The sequence below is a fragment of the Xyrauchen texanus genome, chromosome 32 (genome assembly GCF_025860055.1).
Source record: "Xyrauchen texanus isolate HMW12.3.18 chromosome 32, RBS_HiC_50CHRs, whole genome shotgun sequence".
In the NCBI taxonomy this organism is placed as follows: Eukaryota; Metazoa; Chordata; class Actinopteri; order Cypriniformes; family Catostomidae; genus Xyrauchen; species Xyrauchen texanus.
In genome coordinates this window covers 3,150,881-3,170,054 of record NC_068307.1, presented here as the reverse complement: position 1 = coordinate 3,170,054, position 19,174 = coordinate 3,150,881, and the positions used below count along the sequence as shown (strand labels likewise).

Below are 19,174 nucleotides of genomic sequence, written 5' to 3'. Positions count from 1 at the left end.
ATTTACAAGCATAATTTCTCGCCACACAATTTTTTAATTTGGAACAACTGTAATATTCTTCATAAGAGGAAATCTTTATTTCTTGAAAACTGGTTCAATAATGGGGTGATATTAGTAAACCAGCTATTTGATAGTGAAGGTAATTTATTTAATTATTCCGATTTTGTTTCAGGATACCAATTCCCAGTATCTAGTAAAGAATTGAATATAGTTTTCAAGGCCATCTCTTTGGAAATCTGTATGCTGTTTAGAAACAATAATAGTGCTACAGTGACTTCTGTTTCTCCCCTAGCCCTGAATCTACTGTGGTTGGTTCTATTTGTTTTTCAATACATAAATCCAATTATAAAATTAGGTCATTATTTTTGGACCCTGTTACTTCAATTCCTTCCTCCATTTCTTATTGGAATAACCTTTTTGATGATATTAAATGGTCATATGTTTGGTCACTTCCTCAGAAATTCTTTCTAACTAATAAAGTTAAAGAAATATCCTATAAAATTATTCATAGATTTTATCCAGTTAAATACTTTTTAAAGAAATTTAGAAATGATATTGATACTTCCTGCTCTTTTTGTGAAGCCTCCTCTGAAACTGTTGATCATTTGTTTTGGGAATGTCTTTTTACTCGGTCTTTCTGGAACAATATTGATGCTCTGATTGTCCAAAAGGTTTTATGTAACTTTTCTTTATCATATAGACACATTCTTTTTGGATTTTATGTTAAAGACAAGAATCTAATTAATGCATGTTTTTGTATAAACCTTCTTTTATATATTGGAAAGTTTCATATCCATAAATGTAAATATATGAAAAGTAAACCCCACTTTAGCTTTTTCAAAGAAGAATTGAAGATGTATTTAAATACAATTTCAACTTCTGTTAACAAGAAAGCAATGAAAACATCCAGAATTAGTGCCATGTTTAATATTCTCTCTTAATGTTTTTTTCTTTTGTGCCCTCTTCTTCTTTTTTTTTTCTTTCTTCTCTTACTCTCTTTTCTTTTTAGACTATTGTTGAATATATTTAAATTTCTTTCACATTTCCTCTCTTAATGTATTCTGAACCATAATTTCTCTTTTGTTTTGAAAGATTGTTTATATTTCTTGTATGTATCGTCTTGTTCTGTTTGTTAATATTGCAAAAAATAAATAAATAGTATTCCATTTGAGTTTTGGCTGGCTACATACGCGACGCTGAGAAAGTGAAAAAGCAGACGTGGTAATTGAAATTGCTATTTAAAAATGACAGGGCCAAAACTCGTAAGATATGGGAAACACAGTTGCAAAGGGACTTTGCTTTTCCATTTGAAATCTGGCAGTCACTGTGCGTTCGCTTAAACGAAAATGCAAACCGTAATGCGCGATTTGCAATTGCGTTTGGATTATGTCACATTTTATGCGTCCACAAATTGAAAACGCAATTGCAAATACAATTTGCAATTCCTTTTGAATAATGTCCGGAATATCATTCCATAGATTTGTGTATCATAAGGTATTTCTCTACAATACATACCTAATATGACTATATTTAGTCTATCAAAAACAAAACTGTTCATTATCCCAAATAGTGGGTTAGTGTGTTACCATAAATAAATTACTGAACAAATTACTGCAAAAAACTTCCTGACTGCTAAAAAAAAAAAAGAAAAGACTTTTCAGATGATTTTTTTTGTTTGTTTACGTTAATTAAAGTTACATTAATATGCACATTTAAGTAAAAATATAAAAATACTGATAACAGGTTTTGTATAAATAAAATGGTTAGGAATCATATTTGTTTTCAAGTCTTTTTTATTAAATGATGTTTTATTAACAAAGTTCGGGAGGAGCACATTCAGATAATCAATGAGATAAGAGGTATATATACTGCAGACTTACCTCTGTTCATTGACAGTTTATCAGCATCCCTCCACCGCCCCCATCTCCTCAGTTTGATTTTTAATAATCTCTTATTGGATGTAAACAATACAATCCAAAATACAATGCAATCCAATGTAATACTGTGTAAATCTGGCCAAAATTCAGAGCCTGGAGCCCTTCCCTGGACAGCATGCCAAATACGCATAATCTTTACTCTATTTAATTTGATGTAAGTGTGAACTCGTGAATTCTGAAAGGTGGAGGGGAGGAGGGCATGGCGGGGGTCTCCAACATACATTTTGCCTAGGGCCTCCAAATGTCTAGAACCAGCCCTGCCGGGCACTATACCAAGACCCTCCGCTGGAGGCGGCTCACATGTATTACAAACGTGCTTCTCTGCAACCTGTTCTGCTAGGCTGAGTGTTTCATAATGGTGGACAAGGCTGTCAGATGTTAGATGGACATCTGATTTGTGAAAGTCTGTGGTTCCAAGTGAGAAAATGGGCCGGCTTGTGACATTTGTTGAAGGCTTTAATCCAGTTTCTTTTTGGTTGTCCTTGCTGCATCGATTGTCATCTTGCAGATTTGTTCCATCTTCCATTAACGACAACATTTGCTCTTTGGACACTTCATTTTGTGACTATTCACTGTTTTCTGTCTCGGACATTGATTGCCTATCTTGCTCAAGTTGTCTTAATGTTGCTGTATGTGCACCCCTCTTCTTTACGGCTTGTTTAGCAGCATCATCTACCTGGGCATCACCTTTGCTTCAGTTGTTGAGACTTCTTTATGCACTTTTACCTTAACAATCATGGCTTCATATGGCTTACTTGCACACTCTTGAAGTCCATTAGCTTTTACATGGAAAGCCCTTAGCTGGTGCTGCAGAATGGAGTTCATTTGTTTCCCTGCAGCTCAGCTGTTGAAATCTCTTATCCAGGTGGTCCTCATCATTGTGCCGGTTTGATAGACCAAACCGTACTCATGTAACACATAAACAAACGATATGGCAAGATGCCATTAAGGAGCTGTGGCTGTATCTCACGAACGCTTGGGCGTATTGATATGAAACTTCATATGTGGCATTGTGACCATGCTCTTACAAAACCATGCCAATTTGGTGACAACCCCACCTATAAGTTAAAAGTTATTAGCACTTGTATTACACTATAAGTCACAAAACTAAGGTCTTTTTTCACCACTCTGCTTAAAATCATCTCTTGAATGTTAAATTCAATCTAAAGGTTAAAAGAAAACATTATATGTCAGCTGCACAGTTTCATTTTAGACCTAATCTGATGTTAAAACACCAGTATTGCAAATGTGAAATGTTTGAGTTCTCAGGAAAAACAGTGTGTGTGCGTGTGTGTAAATAAATATACATTATATGTGTGTATGAGCCTCATCATCATCATCATCATCATCATCATCATCATCATCATCTCTTCTGTGCTTTGAGTAGATTATGTAACAGTGAAGCTAATCACTGTCTCGTCAAAAGACATCACTCAAAGAGATCAAATTCCAGAAAAATTCCCAGTACATGGGAGACTACGCTCTGTACACATGACTGTCCGATTCCAGTCTGAGTTAATGGGCTGTGGAGCTGAGAGAAATAGTAGAGAGAGTGACATGTTATTTATCATCTAAAAGACAGGATGTCTCATGAGGAGAGTGTAATGCTCCGGTGACTTGCTGACATCTTTAGTATCTTTCATTTTTGGTTTGGAACTTAGAATGTTTTCTGATCTGTTAGAATTTTAGAATGTAGCAGTTTTAGTCAGGATTCCGTCAATCGGAAATTCCGCACAGAAATGTAGGCATAGCTGACTAATGTTCCTGCAGTCGGACTGCTGCACTGTAGTGATCAATAGCTGTGCCCTTGAGGACAGTACTCATTAAAAACAAGGATCACCCACATCTCCAATAGAAAGCAGGTGTAAACGAGTTCATGTTACTGTATTATTTTGTTTAGCTTGTAGTTTGAGCCTAGATTGAAATTAATATCTCTTGAGTGTAAATTGAAGCCATAAAAGGTCTTTACAAGGCACTTGGAATGCAAATATTCTGAGGTGTTGTTCATTTTTTTTTTCTTCTTTTTTGCTCATTATCACTCTTTCTCAGAAGCTGCAAAAAGGCTGCAAGCATTTTTGTGATTCACAGCTCTTACATTGAGAGGAATACACAGCAGTTTCCCTCACATCTCAAATCAAATCCCAATGAAGCCCCCCAATAATTCAGACAGCTTCCTTTTGTGTTCCTCTTTGATGTCCAGCTAAAGAAGATAGGTGGAGGGGGGTTCGGGGAAATCTATGAGGCATTGGACGTGCTGACTCGGGAGAATGTGGCATTAAAAGTGGAGTCAGCTCAGCAGCCCAAACAAGTCCTGAAGATGGAGGTAGCGGTTCTGAAGAAACTGCAGGGTAAGACATGACTGTCACTGGTATCTCCATGAATCACTTTATTCAATAATGTGAAGAATGTAAAGAAACAAAGTCCCCGCAGAAATAAAAAGGTGTCCTGATTAGAGTTTGACAATAAATTGGTTTAACCGATTGTCGTCTTCTTTGGAATGGTAAATAGTCTTCACTTATATAGCGCCTTTTTAACAGTATTCAAAGTGCTTTACACTGTGACTCATTCACCCATTCATACACACATTCATACACCAATGGCGGCAGAGCTGCCATGCAAGGCCCTAGCCTGCCATTGGAAGCAACTTGGGGTTCAGTGGACAAGGACCAAGGACACTTCGGCATGTGGAGTCGTGTGGGCCGGGATTCCAATCCTGTGATTAGTGGCCGACCCACTCTACCAACTTAGCCACAGCCGGTTATCGGCAATACTCAATGCCAGTAGTTGCAGATAGTCTTTTTTTATTCTGTTTTCCTCTGTTGCCGAAGCTGGAGAATTCTAGTGTTAGAACGACTCGGTTCAACAGTATAACAGCGCTTCTAGTCGTGAAATAAAAGCAATCACGTGGGGATTTGCTGTTTTTAAATCTTTCATCATTGACAATATTCATCCATAATTAAGAAAGGCAAAGAAAATGTTTTAACATTCTATAAATACATTTTTAAGTCGATCAGTCGACCTCTATTCCTGTTATGTGTTGAAGGCCTAATTGTAGCTTTTTGGGGGTTTTCAACTGTGTATAGTACCTGGTACTTTTTTTAGTACCACCTCGATCGAGGTTCCAAGCAAGCCGAGCCGATCCGATACTATATGTGATGTCAAAACCCTGCAGATCACTGATTGGTCAGAGAGAATCGTCACTACCGGCGTCACTGGATTTTCGACATGGACCCGCTAGTTTTAAAGTTAGTAACAACTTTTGTTCATGCGACTTTCGAATTGTAAAAGAAATGGCCGTGCGCAAAACCATGCCGTGGTCAATAAACGAGGTGCAGACGTTCCTCTCTTTAGCGACGAAAGAAACTAAAAAGTCTTTCAGGAAGTGTATCAGCTGTTGGCCGCATATGGCTACCACCGGACCTCCCAACAGTGTAGGGAAAAGTGACTACAGAACCATCAAGGAAAAGTGGAAGTGGTTCTCTGCCACGGCTGGAGTCCACGATGGAGGATGGTACGTTTTGTTACGTTAACTCTATATTCTGATTGAAAGCTTCACTTTATTTAGTTGACCAGCTACTGGAAAGCTTCTAAAACAACCAGGCCATTTTAACTGTTACACTTCAACACCATGCAACAACTGCTTTATGCAGCACAATGAGCTAGCAGCTAACAGCTAGCGGTCGTGTTATTGTTTATTGATTTGTGTCGCATTTAAGATGATGTCACGGCAGTAGAGGCGGTGCAGCTATGACGATCAGCCTATAATCCCACCCAAGTTGAGGTGGCACTAAACAGCAGTGGAAAATAAAACTTAGAAAAGTAAAGGGAGTAGAGTCGAGTCGAACCGTAACGTGCAGTGGAAAAGTGCCAATAGTTTCTATATGAAAGCTAAAATAGTCGTGATTTTGCCTGCAGTGCTTTTCAAGAGTATTTAGTTGACATGTCTGATGACATGATTTACTAAATGACATCAAAACTGGCCACCATATCAAAATGGAACATGTGCTTTAAGATCAGATGCATGAAATGTTATATACAGTGCCTTGCAAAAGTATTCAAGCACAGTATTGTAATCACATCAGCGACTCCACTTCTTGCGGCAGCTCAAAAAGTTTGGAGTCAGCCTAGTTGCCATGACCCACTTTTATAGGTCAACTATTGAAAGCGTCCTCACTTTTTCCATGCTTGTCTGGTTCGGTCATACAACAGCTCAGGACAAAACTAGGATGGAAAGAGTAGTACGCAGGGCTTCAAAAATCATAGGCTGTAGCCTCCCTTCACTATCTTCACTCTTCTCCACTAGAATAATCAGAAAGGCTAAAAGCATTATAGCGGACCACTTTCACCCTGCTCACCATCTCTTCAATCTCCTCCCATCAGGAAGAAGATATAGGAGCATTAAGACTTCCACATCACGCTTCAGAGATAGCACCTTCCCTCTGGCTATTAGACAGCTGAATTTGCACTGACTGCTAGCAGCACCTTACTAACTGCAGGCACTGTGCACTTTCTGGGCCGTGGGGTTTTTATCTTTTTTCTTTTGAACGTCTGCAGGGTTCTGGTCTAATGTCTTATTGTTGTTGGGGACTGTTGGTGTACATTGTTGGCATACTTTTGATGTCTGTCTTTAGGTCATTTATGTCTGAGAGTTGTACCAAGACAAATTCCTATCAACTTGTTTGACATGGCAATAAATTATTATTATTATTATTATTATTATTATTATTATTCAGACCCCTGACCAATTATCGCATATTGCTGAATTACAAATGGTGCAATGAAATTTCATTCTGTTTGATATTTTTATTTCAAAAAACTGGAACTCAAAATCAATTATTGTTAGGTGACATTGTTTTTTGTTGGGAAATATAAAAAAAAACTTGCTTGCATAATTATTCAACCCCAGTGCTGTGGAAGCTGCCAGGTTACACCGATGAAAGAATTTGCCCTAACGAGGACACAATTATTTTACCATTGGCATCCATCTGTGAATCATTAAAGGTGCAATCACATTTTCTGGATAAAAAACCTCATTGTTGAAGGATAATTGGTCAGACTGTGAATCTGAAGGAAAATGAAGACCAAAGAGTATTGCACAGAAGTTAGAGATAAAGTAATAAAAATGCATAGATTAGGGAAAGGGTACAAAATAATATCCAAGTGTTTGGATATCCCAGTGAGCACAGTTGGATCAATAATCAGGAAGTGAGGGAAACTGCACCACACCACCCTGGCACTATCATGAAAAGGCCATCCCTCAAAACTCAGCACTCTAACAAAAAGGAGACTTGGGAGAGAAGCCACAGAGAGGCCAATGATCACTTAGAAGGAGCTACAGAGTTCAGTGGCTGGGAGTGGAGTAATGGTGCACCAGTCAACCATATTAAGAGCAATGCATAATGCTGGCCTGTAGGGTGGCAAGAAAGACGGCATGTGAGTGACCCAGCTGCGATTTGGGAGAAGGTTTTGTGGTCAGATGAGGCCAAGATCAAGCTTTTTGGACAAAACTCAAAACGCTATGTGTGGCGCAAACCTAACACTTCCTATGCCTCAAGACACACCATCCCTACAGTGAAGTGGGGATGCTTCTCATCAGCAGGGACTGGGCATCTTGTTAGAATTAAAGGAAGAATGGATGGAGCAAATTATAGGGAAATACTGCAAGAGAACCTGCTTCAGTCTGCTAAAAAACTGCTTGTTTTGGGAGGAAATTCACATTTCAGCATGACAATGATCCCAAGCAAATCAACATTGGAGTGGCTCAAGAACAAAAAGATAAATGTCCTACAATGGCCCAGACAAAGTCTTGATCTCAGTCCTATTGAGAATCTGTGGCACTATTTGAAAAATTGCAGTCCTCAAGCGTCACCCAACCAACCTGAACAACCTTGAGCAAATCTGCCGAGAAGAACGGGCCAAAATCACTTTGCCACTGTGTGCAAAGCTGGTACACACGTATCCCAAAATACTTAAAGCAGTTAATGCAGCAAAAGATGGCTCGACCAAATATTAATGTGTGGGGGTTGAATACTTATGCATGCAAGATATTTCAGTTTCTTATTTTTCGTAAAAATATTTCCCAACAAAAAACAATGTCACCTTAAAATAGTTGATTTTGAGTTTCAGTGTTTTAAAATAAAATATCAATCAGAAAGAAATTTCAGTGTACCATTTGTAATTCGGTAATATGAGAGAATTGGTCAGGGGTCTGAATACTTTTGCAAGGCACTGTATTTGGCATTGTGAATAAAGCGGCAGTAATGTGGCCTACGTGACAGAGAACACATAATGAAACCTATAGTTCAAACACACATGCACTGATGATTCAGTTCAGGCATTAGTCATCGTAAAGAAAGCACATTATACGTGTTCCAGTGTATATATATATATATATATATATATGTGTGTGTGTGTGTGTGTGTGTGTGTGTAAGCATGTGTTTACATACGGTATTTGCATTTGGCATACGCTTTTGTCCAAAGGCTCTTAAAGTGCATTGAAGCTAAATGCTAAATTATCATCACGTGTGTTTCCTGGAATTGAACCTGTGACCTTGGCACACTGGAAGCTACTTTGAAACTGGCTCCTCATAACTTAATGTAGTTCAAATACTTAACATTGAACATACTAAATGTAAACTAATAACACATATTTTATAGGGTTTATCGGAGTCGAAATGTAGTGCTAAACAGCCACTAAATATAACTAAATATTTCGCTTCAGAAAAGAAGTTATTTCTGGAAAAGCACCTTTCAGGTACTGAAATGAACTGACTCACTAAAATGAATTGGAGTTCCCAATACTAAAATATAAGTGTGTCATTTATTTTAACCAGTTCATTTAGTGAACTGTCTGAAAGAACCAATTCACTTAAATTATTCTGACTTGATAATGCTACATAAGAGAGATAAAGGATTGTTAAATGAGTGTGTTTGTTTCAGCTTCATTGGTCCGTTCACAAAACAATGTGACAAATGTAGCGTTTTGTGAATCACAAAATGTTTTTTTATTACTGAGACAAGGTGAAAGTAATGCTGTTAATCGGCCAAGTCAGGACTGGACTGGTAATCTGGCATACCGGGCATTTTCCCGGTGGGCTGATGCACTTAGGGGCCGTTCAGGGGCAGACTGGCCATCGGGAGAACCGAACGGGCCGGCGGGTCGCCCACAAACGGGCCGAATGGGCTCTGATAAGCTAAAATGAGCCGCCGCCTTATGCAGAACGGACCACAAAATGCCGCCGCGGTATGCAGAAAAGGACAGCGAACACAACCCTCCCCCCACCCCTCAGCCACTTTTGAGCCAGTTGCTATGTAAAATCCTGGGCCGATTTCTCTTCCCAGTCCAGCCCTGGGCAAAGTGGAGATTATGCCGAAATGCTAAAAAACAAAAATACACCCAAAAGTGTCCGTTTAATAGTCCTGATGTACAATACATGACAATAAAAGTTTTTCTTGAATGTTTTTAATGAATATTTTCTCCTATGTTAATGCATTTTTGTCTTTTTCAGGTAAAAACCATGTGTGTAAGTTCATTGGCTGCGGGCGAAACGATAAATTCAACTATGTCGTCATGCAACTACAGGTAAACAATCTAGTCAAGCATTGTCATTTTTGTTCAAGATCGTACACAGCGATGCATTTTAATAATCCTTGAATGGATTTACAGATGAAGTGTCATTTTTCAGATATACAAATATTTTCTTCAGGCACACACAACATTGTTTTAATCATTAGCATGAGTTTGGAGCGGGACTATCTGTTTTCTGACCAATGGAAGATGGGGGGAGAGTTTGGGGAAACCTGTTTGAAAATAGTGATTATTTTTGCAATTCAGTTTGGTGATGCGTGTGACATATGGGGCTGTCACCTAGCAGCCAGTAGGGGTCGCTAGTGGTGTGACTTTTATTTTGAAGTTCTTGTGTATTGTTCTATTTGTTTCGTTGTTCCTGGTGTCTCCCTTAACCCGCCCGTGGTATTGAAAAATGGCACCGGAAGGGTCAGATGTGTTACACAATTTTTTTTAAGATAATTATACCATTTCTTATTCCTTGAAGTAAGAATAAAATTATGCATTTCCTTTTAGATTTCATGCTATTTTTTTTATATAATTTACATTAATTTGCATGTACTACTAACCATTTGGATATATATTTAGACATTATCAAACTATTATGGGACAAAGTTTAGCATTTTAAAATTGATTTGAAGTGTCAGTTTTTGTAGTTAATGCTATTATGCTTCCAGCCAAACCTGACCATGGTGTTACAAAGAGAAGACACAGAATAAGCTTTTTTCTACTAATAATTTATTTCAAACATAAAAATGTAATGAATCAAATTAAATGCATAATAATATCAAGAAAATGAACATAAAGAAACATAGATGAACTGCAAAATTCTGAAAATTTAATAAGAGTAGAAAACAGAAGAATCAGAGTAACTTTCTATAGTAAAATGTTATTTTGTAAGCGTACGTAAGTGTGTGTGTGTGTGTGTGTGTGTGTGTGTGTGTGTGTGTGTGTGTGTGTATGTGTTATTGCTGTAATCAGATTGAAAACAACAGATGACTTTGACTTATAATGCAGACCAAAAGATGATGTAGAGCTCCACTTATAGATGCCCTGGTTCTCTCTGTGTGTGTTCTGCATTGTGAGTGTGTTATTGTCTCATCCTTTAGTTTCTGAATGTGTGTTTAGCATTGTGACGGATTCATTATAAATATAATTCCCATTCGTTTTTCAATGGTGAAAACCAAAGGTGTTGCTTTCTTTGTATGTTCAGATGGCAAATAGAGGAAAGTCACCAAGTCTTGTACTGCTAAGATAAAGGAAACCATTTTTATTAAATTAGGAACAAATTATTTAGGTAAAAATATGACCGAATAACATAGGTGAGTTAATTGATGTATGTAATGTACAGGGACGGATTACCGACCGGGCCAATGGGAGCAGTGCCCAGGTGTCCTTGACTACCAGGGGGCCCTTGACTGCCCCGGGGTGCTCTGGGCTTTAAGGCTGCGTGATCTAGTTTAGTAATCCTCCCCGCTTGAAAACCCTTTTGACCATGAACAACGTACACCACCACCTCCTCAACAACTTTTGGGTGGATGCGGGCCCTTGGAGATAATTGACCTCAGGGCCTTTGCAAGTCATAATCCGTCCCTGGTAATGTATGGGACTACTTGCCGCTAGGGGAAAATCCCAAATGTTACAATGCAAGTGCCGCAGAAATGACACACTTCAGCCTTAAAGGAGTAGTTCACCCAAAATGGATAATTCTCTCATTTACTCACCATTATGTCATATCAAACTCATATCTTTCTTTCTTTTGCAGAACACAAACAAAGGTCATTTGATGGAGTTATGAGATGTTTATATCCATACAATACAAGTCAATGGGGTCCAAACCTTTCAAGCTCCAAAAAGGACATAAAGACAGCATAGTGGTAATCCATATGACTCAAGTGGTTTAATCCATGTCTTCTGACACGTGTAGAGCAGTCTGCGCATGCGTCAAGTGTAATCGAGCTTCAAATTATGCTCGTGCTTAGGAGACTGCAGATTTATAGTGATATATATTTATAGTTTCCACATTTTGGTCTGCTTCTCACCCAAAACCGATCATATCGCATCCGAAGACATGGATTAAACCACACAAGTTGTATGCATTGCCTTTATGCTGCCTTTATGTACTTTCTGGAATTTACTTGCACTGTACGGACAAAAACACATTATACCTCCATCAAAATATCTTCATTTGTGTTCTACAGAAGACAAAGTCAAATGAGTTTGAGATAACACGAGGGTGAGTAAATGATGAGAGAATGATCATTTTGGGACTCTTTCTTAAATGCTTCCCCAAAAGCACATTTGTGAGTGCTGGTGTTATGGAGGTTTGAGGGCTTAACTTACACCTTTGTTTTGGAGTGGTGGTGGCATAGTGGGCTAAAGCACATAACTGTTAATCAGAAGGTCACTGGTTCGATCCCTACAGCCACCACCATTGTGTCATTGAGCAAGACACTCAACTCCAGGTTGCTCCGGGGGGATTGTCCCTGTAATAAGTGTCAATGTAAGTCGCTTTGGATAAAAGCGACTTACCAAATGCATAAATGTAAAATGTAAATGTTTTGACTCTCAGGGTAGAAATCTGGCGGATCTCAGGCGAAGTCAACCACGCGGCACCTTTAACATGAGCACAACACTTCGTCTGGGAAAACAGATTCTGGAATCCATAGAGGCCATTCACTCCGTTGGCTTTCTCCACCGAGACATCAAACCGGTAATATATAATTGGGTTATGATCAATGATTTGGAAATAAAACATACAATATTCTGACTACTTTTTGTGTTATCTAAATGATATTACTTGCCAAATTATTATACAGTATGTATACGATGTAATGCATTTAAATGTAATATTTTTTATATTCCATATTTATAATGATTGTAATTATTATCTGTTCTATTATCTTTATCTGGGGGCCTTTCTCTGTAAATATTGAAATGTGCGATTAATGGCTCATCGTGCAATTAATTCTATATAAACGTTCTATCAATTGACAGCCCTAATCTTGGCACAGATGACATTCTGAAACAAATATATTTATTTAAAAAATATTATATATGCATTCATTTTCTCTTTAGTCAAATTTTGCCATGGGAAGGCTGCCTTCAACATACAGGAAATGTTATATGCTAGATTTTGGCCTCGCACGACAGTATACCAACAGTAATGGAGAAGTTCGACCGGTATGTATCGCTTCACTTCATTATTTACTGGTTAATGATGCTCATTTATGGCTCAACTGCATAAAAATGTATGCGTTGCGATTTCATATTTGGCAATGAAATGGGACATTTCTGGCATTCCATATTATGGAATGCAATAAATCCAGGATAGTATTGAGCAGACGTTTGATTGACTGAAACATTAAGGTCTGGTTTTATTAGGGAGTGGGTGAGATTTATTTGAGCAATAAAAAGTCTTCTTCATTGTAGAGATTTAGAGAGCTGTGAATGGAGCACGCGGATGTGTCCTCATTTAGCACAAAGTAGCTCTTCATTCGCACATGTTCCTCTCCTCCATCCTTCTTTCTATCCTGCTATTTCACTCTATTTCACTCTGTGCACATGTTTCATTGCATCGGTTTGAATATTTAATAAGACTGCATGCATCAATGAGCAGGGCCCCAGGCTTGGCCTGAGAGGGTGTAACATTTTCGACCCTTCCCACTATTTCTCACTCCCCCCCTCTCTCTCTCTCTCTCTCTCTGTTACTTTCTGCTCAGCTGAGTCAGATGCACTTAGTGATTTAGACAGGATGACTGAATCTATCTGTCTATCCATAGGTCGGTCTGTCTGTTTATCCATTTGTCTGTCTTTGATTTTGCTACAGAGATAATTCTTCTCCTTTAAAACCGTATCATTCTGTGACATGTTAAATTTCTGAGATATGAATAAAACATTTCAAGATTGCAAGACTATAAATAGCTTTGTGTCCACAGAACAGTAAATGCTGCCTTTGGTGGAAAACATGTACTGAGTCATATGCTGCCATGTTAATTTGATAATATTTGTTTGATTATTTTTTGTTGATTTTTATATAGTTCTGACTGTACTTAAGATTTTACTATGCTAATATTCTAGCATTAAAAACATTCTTGAGTACATTGCATGGAAGCATGTGTTCAAAGGGATAGTTCTCCCAAAAATGTAAATTCAGTCATTGTTTACTCACCCCTGTGTTGTTATAACCCTAATATGACTTTCTGTATTTTTCTGAACACAAAGGAAGAAATTGTGTACAAAGTTAGTGCTCATGATGTCATACAATGGCAGTTTATAGTGACCACCTTTTCAAGCCTCAATTGAACACAAAAGTCTAATTCAGAAGTCTAATTAATTATTCATGAGACTCATTATTGTTATGAACACATACGATAAGATTTGATGAGAAACAGACTGAAATCGAATGTATTATTTAGTGAAAATGTTCCCTGACCGTTGATCTCTTGTGCACGTTCATGATAGGACACATGAGCAAAAGTTCACGCAGCGCCCTCGTGACATTGGGGCGTTCAAGCGAAAACTCATTTTGTTTATCTAAAAACAGGTCCTCCACAGTGACAATGACAACAGAGCACAACACAGAACTTGGGTCTGAAGAGAACAGAACTGAAGAGTTTAAAGTTGAAGAATTTATGCATTTCTATGCCCAGCCTTTTTTTTATTGAAACACCGGTATGTGTCACGTCTTCTTAATTCTGAACTTGTGTGCATGTGTGACAAAACTCTGTCTGAACTGAGAGAGACCTCTCTGCCAATCATGTAGATTTTAAACCGGCTCATGAGATGCGGGCTTCAATATACTTGTATGAGAACTATTGTTAAAAAAAAATAATGCTGGGCATAGAAATGCATCAACTCTTCAGCTACAAACTCTTCAGACTTGTTTTGTAAGTTCTGTTCTCTGTTTTGTGCAGCTGTGTTGTGTTCTGTTGTCACCATCGCTGTGGCAGACCTGTTTTTAGATAAACAAACTAGCGGCCAATCTCCCAAAAGGGCACGTAACTGCTGCTCTTGTGCACTCTCATGAACGCGCACAGGACAGCAATGGTGAGTGATGATTTCTACTAAATAACACATTCGATTTCAGTTCGTCACCTACCAATCCTGATCATATGCTTTCCGAACAAGGCATGAGTCTTCATTTATTAAACTTCTAGAATTATTCTTTTGTGTTCTTTTGAAGCTTGAAAAGGTGGTCACTATAAACTGCCCTTGTGTGACATCACTGAACACAACAATTTCTCCCTTTGTGTTAAGAAAAAGTAAGAAAGTCATATATGGTTATAACAACACAGGGGTGAGTAAACAATGACTGAATTTACATTTTTGAGTAAACTATCCCTTTAAGCTTGCCTGATATGGTTTCTGTTTTTTCTTTTGTTTGACCATGTTGTCTTGTTTTTGCAGTTTTCGTTTTGGGGTTTTAAGTACTGACGTGCATGTCTGACGTCTTTCTCCATCTGTTCCCTTCTCCCCACACACTCTCACCAATGGAAAGACTTTCATTGTGAGTCACTTCATTGAGTTTTCATGTTTTACAGCTGACCTCTCCACTATTGAAACGAAACAATGAAATATTGCGCATATCAGTTCATCTTAAGTTGCATTTATTAATTTAGCTTCTTAAGATAATTTTGAATAAATGTAAGTGCAATCATTAAACTTAATATACTTCAAAGATTACTGATAGGATAGACAATGCATTGAGCAAATATTACTTCGATTGTTTTTGCCTTTGTGTTGTGTGTTCAGTGTTCGGGTTGAACAGACTGCTTAGTTCAGTCCCTGGCCCCGGGGTCGCAGTGACTTTTATTTCACTGTTTGTTCCATCTCCTGTTTCTACCATTAAAACAATTATAAAAGTCATTATACTTCACGTTAAAATGCTCAGTTACCATTTACATTTTTGTCTGACTTATATGAGTTTCACTGTATGGTTAACTCCTTTATTTATTATTTTTAAAGTATAACAGAGGTCAGGAATATGAAGCATTTATCCCTAATACCTTTTTTCATCTTTTAGCCCAGAACTGTTGCAGGATTTCGAGGGACTGTTCGATATGCATCTGTGAATGCACATAAAAACAAAGTGAGTGATTCATTTATGCCTACTTGCTGTACTATCGGTCTATATAAAACACTCATCTAATTCATATAAGTAATAATCAAGGTTGGGAGGGTTACTTTTAAAAAGTAATCCGCTATAGATTACACATTACTGTAAAATGTAATTTGTAACGTATTCCGTTAGATTACTCAAGGTCAGTAACGTAATCGAAATACTTTGGATCAGGGCTTGACTGGGAAGAGAAATCGGCCCTGGCCTAAAAGTCGTTGAGTGTGGGGGGGGAGTGTGTTAGGGGGGGTGGGGGGGGGGGGGGGGGGGGTTGTTCGCTGTCCTTTTCTGCGTATCGAGGCTCATTTTTGCTTATCATGGCCCATTCGGCACGTTTCGCGGACGTACCACAGGCCCTCTCGGTTCTCCCGCTGGCCAGTCCGCCCATGACCGGCCCCAAACTGTATCGGCCCACCGGGATAACGCACGGTATGCCAGATTGCCAGTCCAGCCATGCTTTGGATTACTTCTTCAAAGGTCTTACTAGAGAAACAAAGTTACAGTATGTTTACACCTGGTAACAGATGCATGTAAAGGCAAGAAATAGCATTTTAGCTTAGCATAAAGCTAAATGTTTGCATGACATTTTACACAAGATGAGCTATTTCTGATGCTCCAAACTTACTTCAAAACCTCACTGAGTGTACACAACAACATCCTTTTCTAATCGTATGTGCATTCAGTTCATAGAATGAGGCAGAAAATATAGTATTTGTAGCTTTCTATATGATGTTAAAGGCTACATTGTTTAGCATTTCTTGTAAAAATACGATAAGAAAGTGTTTCACTGCTGTTCAAACGCTCCTGAGATTGCATCATTAATATGGATAATTAATATGGATACATTTTTTCCAACTGAATAGAATAAATATGAAAAGAAACAAATTATAATAAAAGGCAAAGTAATCTCTTCAGTACTTTTTGAATGTAACTGTATTCTGTTTACCAACTATTTAAATTGTAATTGTAGTGGAACACAGTTACTAATATTAAGTATTTTAAATATGTAATCCCGTATGTACATGTATTATTACTCCCCAATAAATAAATATATGGACATGAACTATTGATTTGAGCTGAAATTATTTTAATATTAATTATGTTAATTATACAGCTTAGCTGTAATTATATAAAGCTGTTTGACTCCCGAACGCCACAATTGACCAATCAGAATTAAGAATTCCTGAGAGCAGTGTAAAAAAAAAAAGCAATGGTTCTTGTTAATTTTATTTGCATTCTTTCCCCTCCCCCATTTTTTAAATACAGGAAATGGGTCGCCATGATGACCTGTGGTCTTTGTTTTACATGTTGGTTGAATTTGCTGCTGGGCAGCTACCATGGAGGAAAATCAAGGACAAGGTACTCCGAGTTTGCTCATTTGGTTTCATTAAATGTTTTTATATTGTTGTGTTGTTTATTCTGAATCAAACCACTATTAGTTATTGTATGTTGTTATCCATGTCATCTAGGAGCAGGTGGGTCAGATTAAAGAGCGTTATGATCACAGGATGCTTCTTAAACATATGCCATCAGAGTTTAATGTCTTCCTTGAGCATGTTTTAGGCCTCGACTATTACACCAAACCCAACTATCAGGTATTTATTCTACTGCCATGTTAAACGTTTATTTTGATTGCATTAGCAAATTAATGCATTTGTATGATGAACTACTGCAATGAAATAGCTCAAAAATCATGTTTCATGATACTGATTTAAGTGTCTTTTCTTGTGTTCAGCTCCTGATGTCAGTGTTTGAGAACAGCATGAAAGAACGCATCATCACAGAGAACGAGCCGTATGATTGGGAGAAAAATGGGACAGACTCCACTATGTCTGCTACCACACCGAGTGCAGCGCAACAAAACACACGGCCTACAGCAGCGATGGCTGGGTAAGGCGTGCATGCATGTGCGAACGCATCACACGGCACGTGTATATCTGTACATGTGACCACTTGAACCTATTGTGTGCTTTGTTTTACTTAAAGAACTGGGGTTACAGATATTTAATATTTGCACAAAAGATCCAAAGAATATTGGATTCTACTCATAAGTCTGCAGCTGATATCAGTAGGTCAGTTCTGCTGGAAATGTCACATTTCTAGGTCATTCAAGGTCAGCTGAAATGAAACATATTGTGGTCTGCTCTTGGACCTTTAGGGTCATCAATGTGACCCTGATGCCAGGTGACCATCAGAGAGAGAACACGGATGATGTTGTGCTGGACGAGCACTTGAGTGACCAAGAAAACGCCCCTCCAGTTCCCTCCGGACGGCCAGCTGATGGAAGCCAGTTACCCACAGATGCAGACGGGTGGGAGGAAACTGATATCAACCGCAACAAACTCAGGATTAACCTTGGAAAGGTTACTTCAATTAATATAGAAATATGTGGGAGACAGGGGCTAGTTGTCAAAAGGGCTATATCGGAGATTTGACGTCAAAAGTCCAATTGTGTTTTCTCTTGCAAAGGTTTTGGATGTTGGTTTCAAACAACCAACCAATAAGTTGGTAAAAAACGTAGTTGTTTACTAACCTGGCCAAAAAAAAAAAAAAAGAAGCATACTCTAATATTTCAGTTGGACCACCTTTAGCTTGGTTTACGGTGTGCATTCATCATGGCATGGTTTCGACAAGCTCATGGAACATCACATGTATTTCCATCCAGAGTTGCATAAATCTTTGGCCGAGATCTTGTATTGATGACGGGCGAGTCAAACCACTCTCCACAAACCACCGTAAAGTCTTCTCCAGCACATCCCAATGACTTTCGGGATTCTGTGGAGGCCAATTCATGTGTGAAAATGACTCCTCATGCTGAACCACTCTGAGATTTTCTTCCCTCCTCCCCTCGTGGACGGCGGTCTCCCTCGACCCCTCCGCGTCTCTGGGGATGGCAGGGCACTCCTCCGCCCCCGGCAGCGGCTCCCTCGCTCCAGGCGGTCAGGGTATCTAGTCCCCACTTGCCCCGCGGACGGCGGCCATTCCCCGCATCCGGGCGGTCGGGCTACTCCGTCACCCGGCAGATGGCAGCGGCGCTCCCCTGGGTGGACGGCAGTGTCGAGGACTCTGCAATGGGCATCCCTCCTCCTTCCCGGGTTTCGGCACCAATGTAACACAGTTAAAGGATGGACAAGGATATAAATGATAATTTAATGAAAACTGAACTCAAACCAAAAGCACAAACAAAAACACACACATGACGGACATGCCCGTAATTCTCTCTCTCTGAACCATCGTCACCGGCCGCCTTTATCCCTTGCACGCATCATCAGGCCGATTGGGGACCGGGCAGCGATATTCCGACCCGGCCCCGCCCCCCTCCGCTCCACACCCAGATCATAACACTGCCTCCAGAGACTTGTACAGTGGGCACTTTGCATGACGGGTGCATCGCTTCATGCACTTCCCTTCTTACCCTGACGTGCCCATCGCTTTGGAAAAGGGTAAATCTGGACTCATCAGTCCACATGACCTTTTTCCATTACATCCATGAATGGTAAACAACTGACAAAGATCACAGGAAAACCAAGGGATTAAATACACAAGGGGC

The 19,174-nt window shown here is 39.0% G+C and overlaps 1 protein-coding gene across 1 annotated transcript in view; it reads left to right on the top strand.

Moving 5' to 3' along the window:
- Positions 1 to 19,174, top strand: part of ttbk1a (tau tubulin kinase 1a) — a 59,742-nt gene that overhangs the window by 18,683 nt on the left and 21,885 nt on the right. Inside the window, exons 3-11 of the mRNA XM_052101860.1 lie at positions 4,138 to 4,285; positions 9,448 to 9,521; positions 12,079 to 12,219; positions 12,585 to 12,689; positions 15,532 to 15,597; positions 16,891 to 16,983; positions 17,094 to 17,219; positions 17,360 to 17,514; positions 17,783 to 17,987. Of these exons, the coding sequence (XP_051957820.1) occupies positions 4,138 to 4,285; positions 9,448 to 9,521; positions 12,079 to 12,219; positions 12,585 to 12,689; positions 15,532 to 15,597; positions 16,891 to 16,983; positions 17,094 to 17,219; positions 17,360 to 17,514; positions 17,783 to 17,987 (1,113 nt within the window). The remainder of the gene's footprint in view (positions 1 to 4,137; positions 4,286 to 9,447; positions 9,522 to 12,078; positions 12,220 to 12,584; positions 12,690 to 15,531; positions 15,598 to 16,890; positions 16,984 to 17,093; positions 17,220 to 17,359; positions 17,515 to 17,782; positions 17,988 to 19,174) is intronic.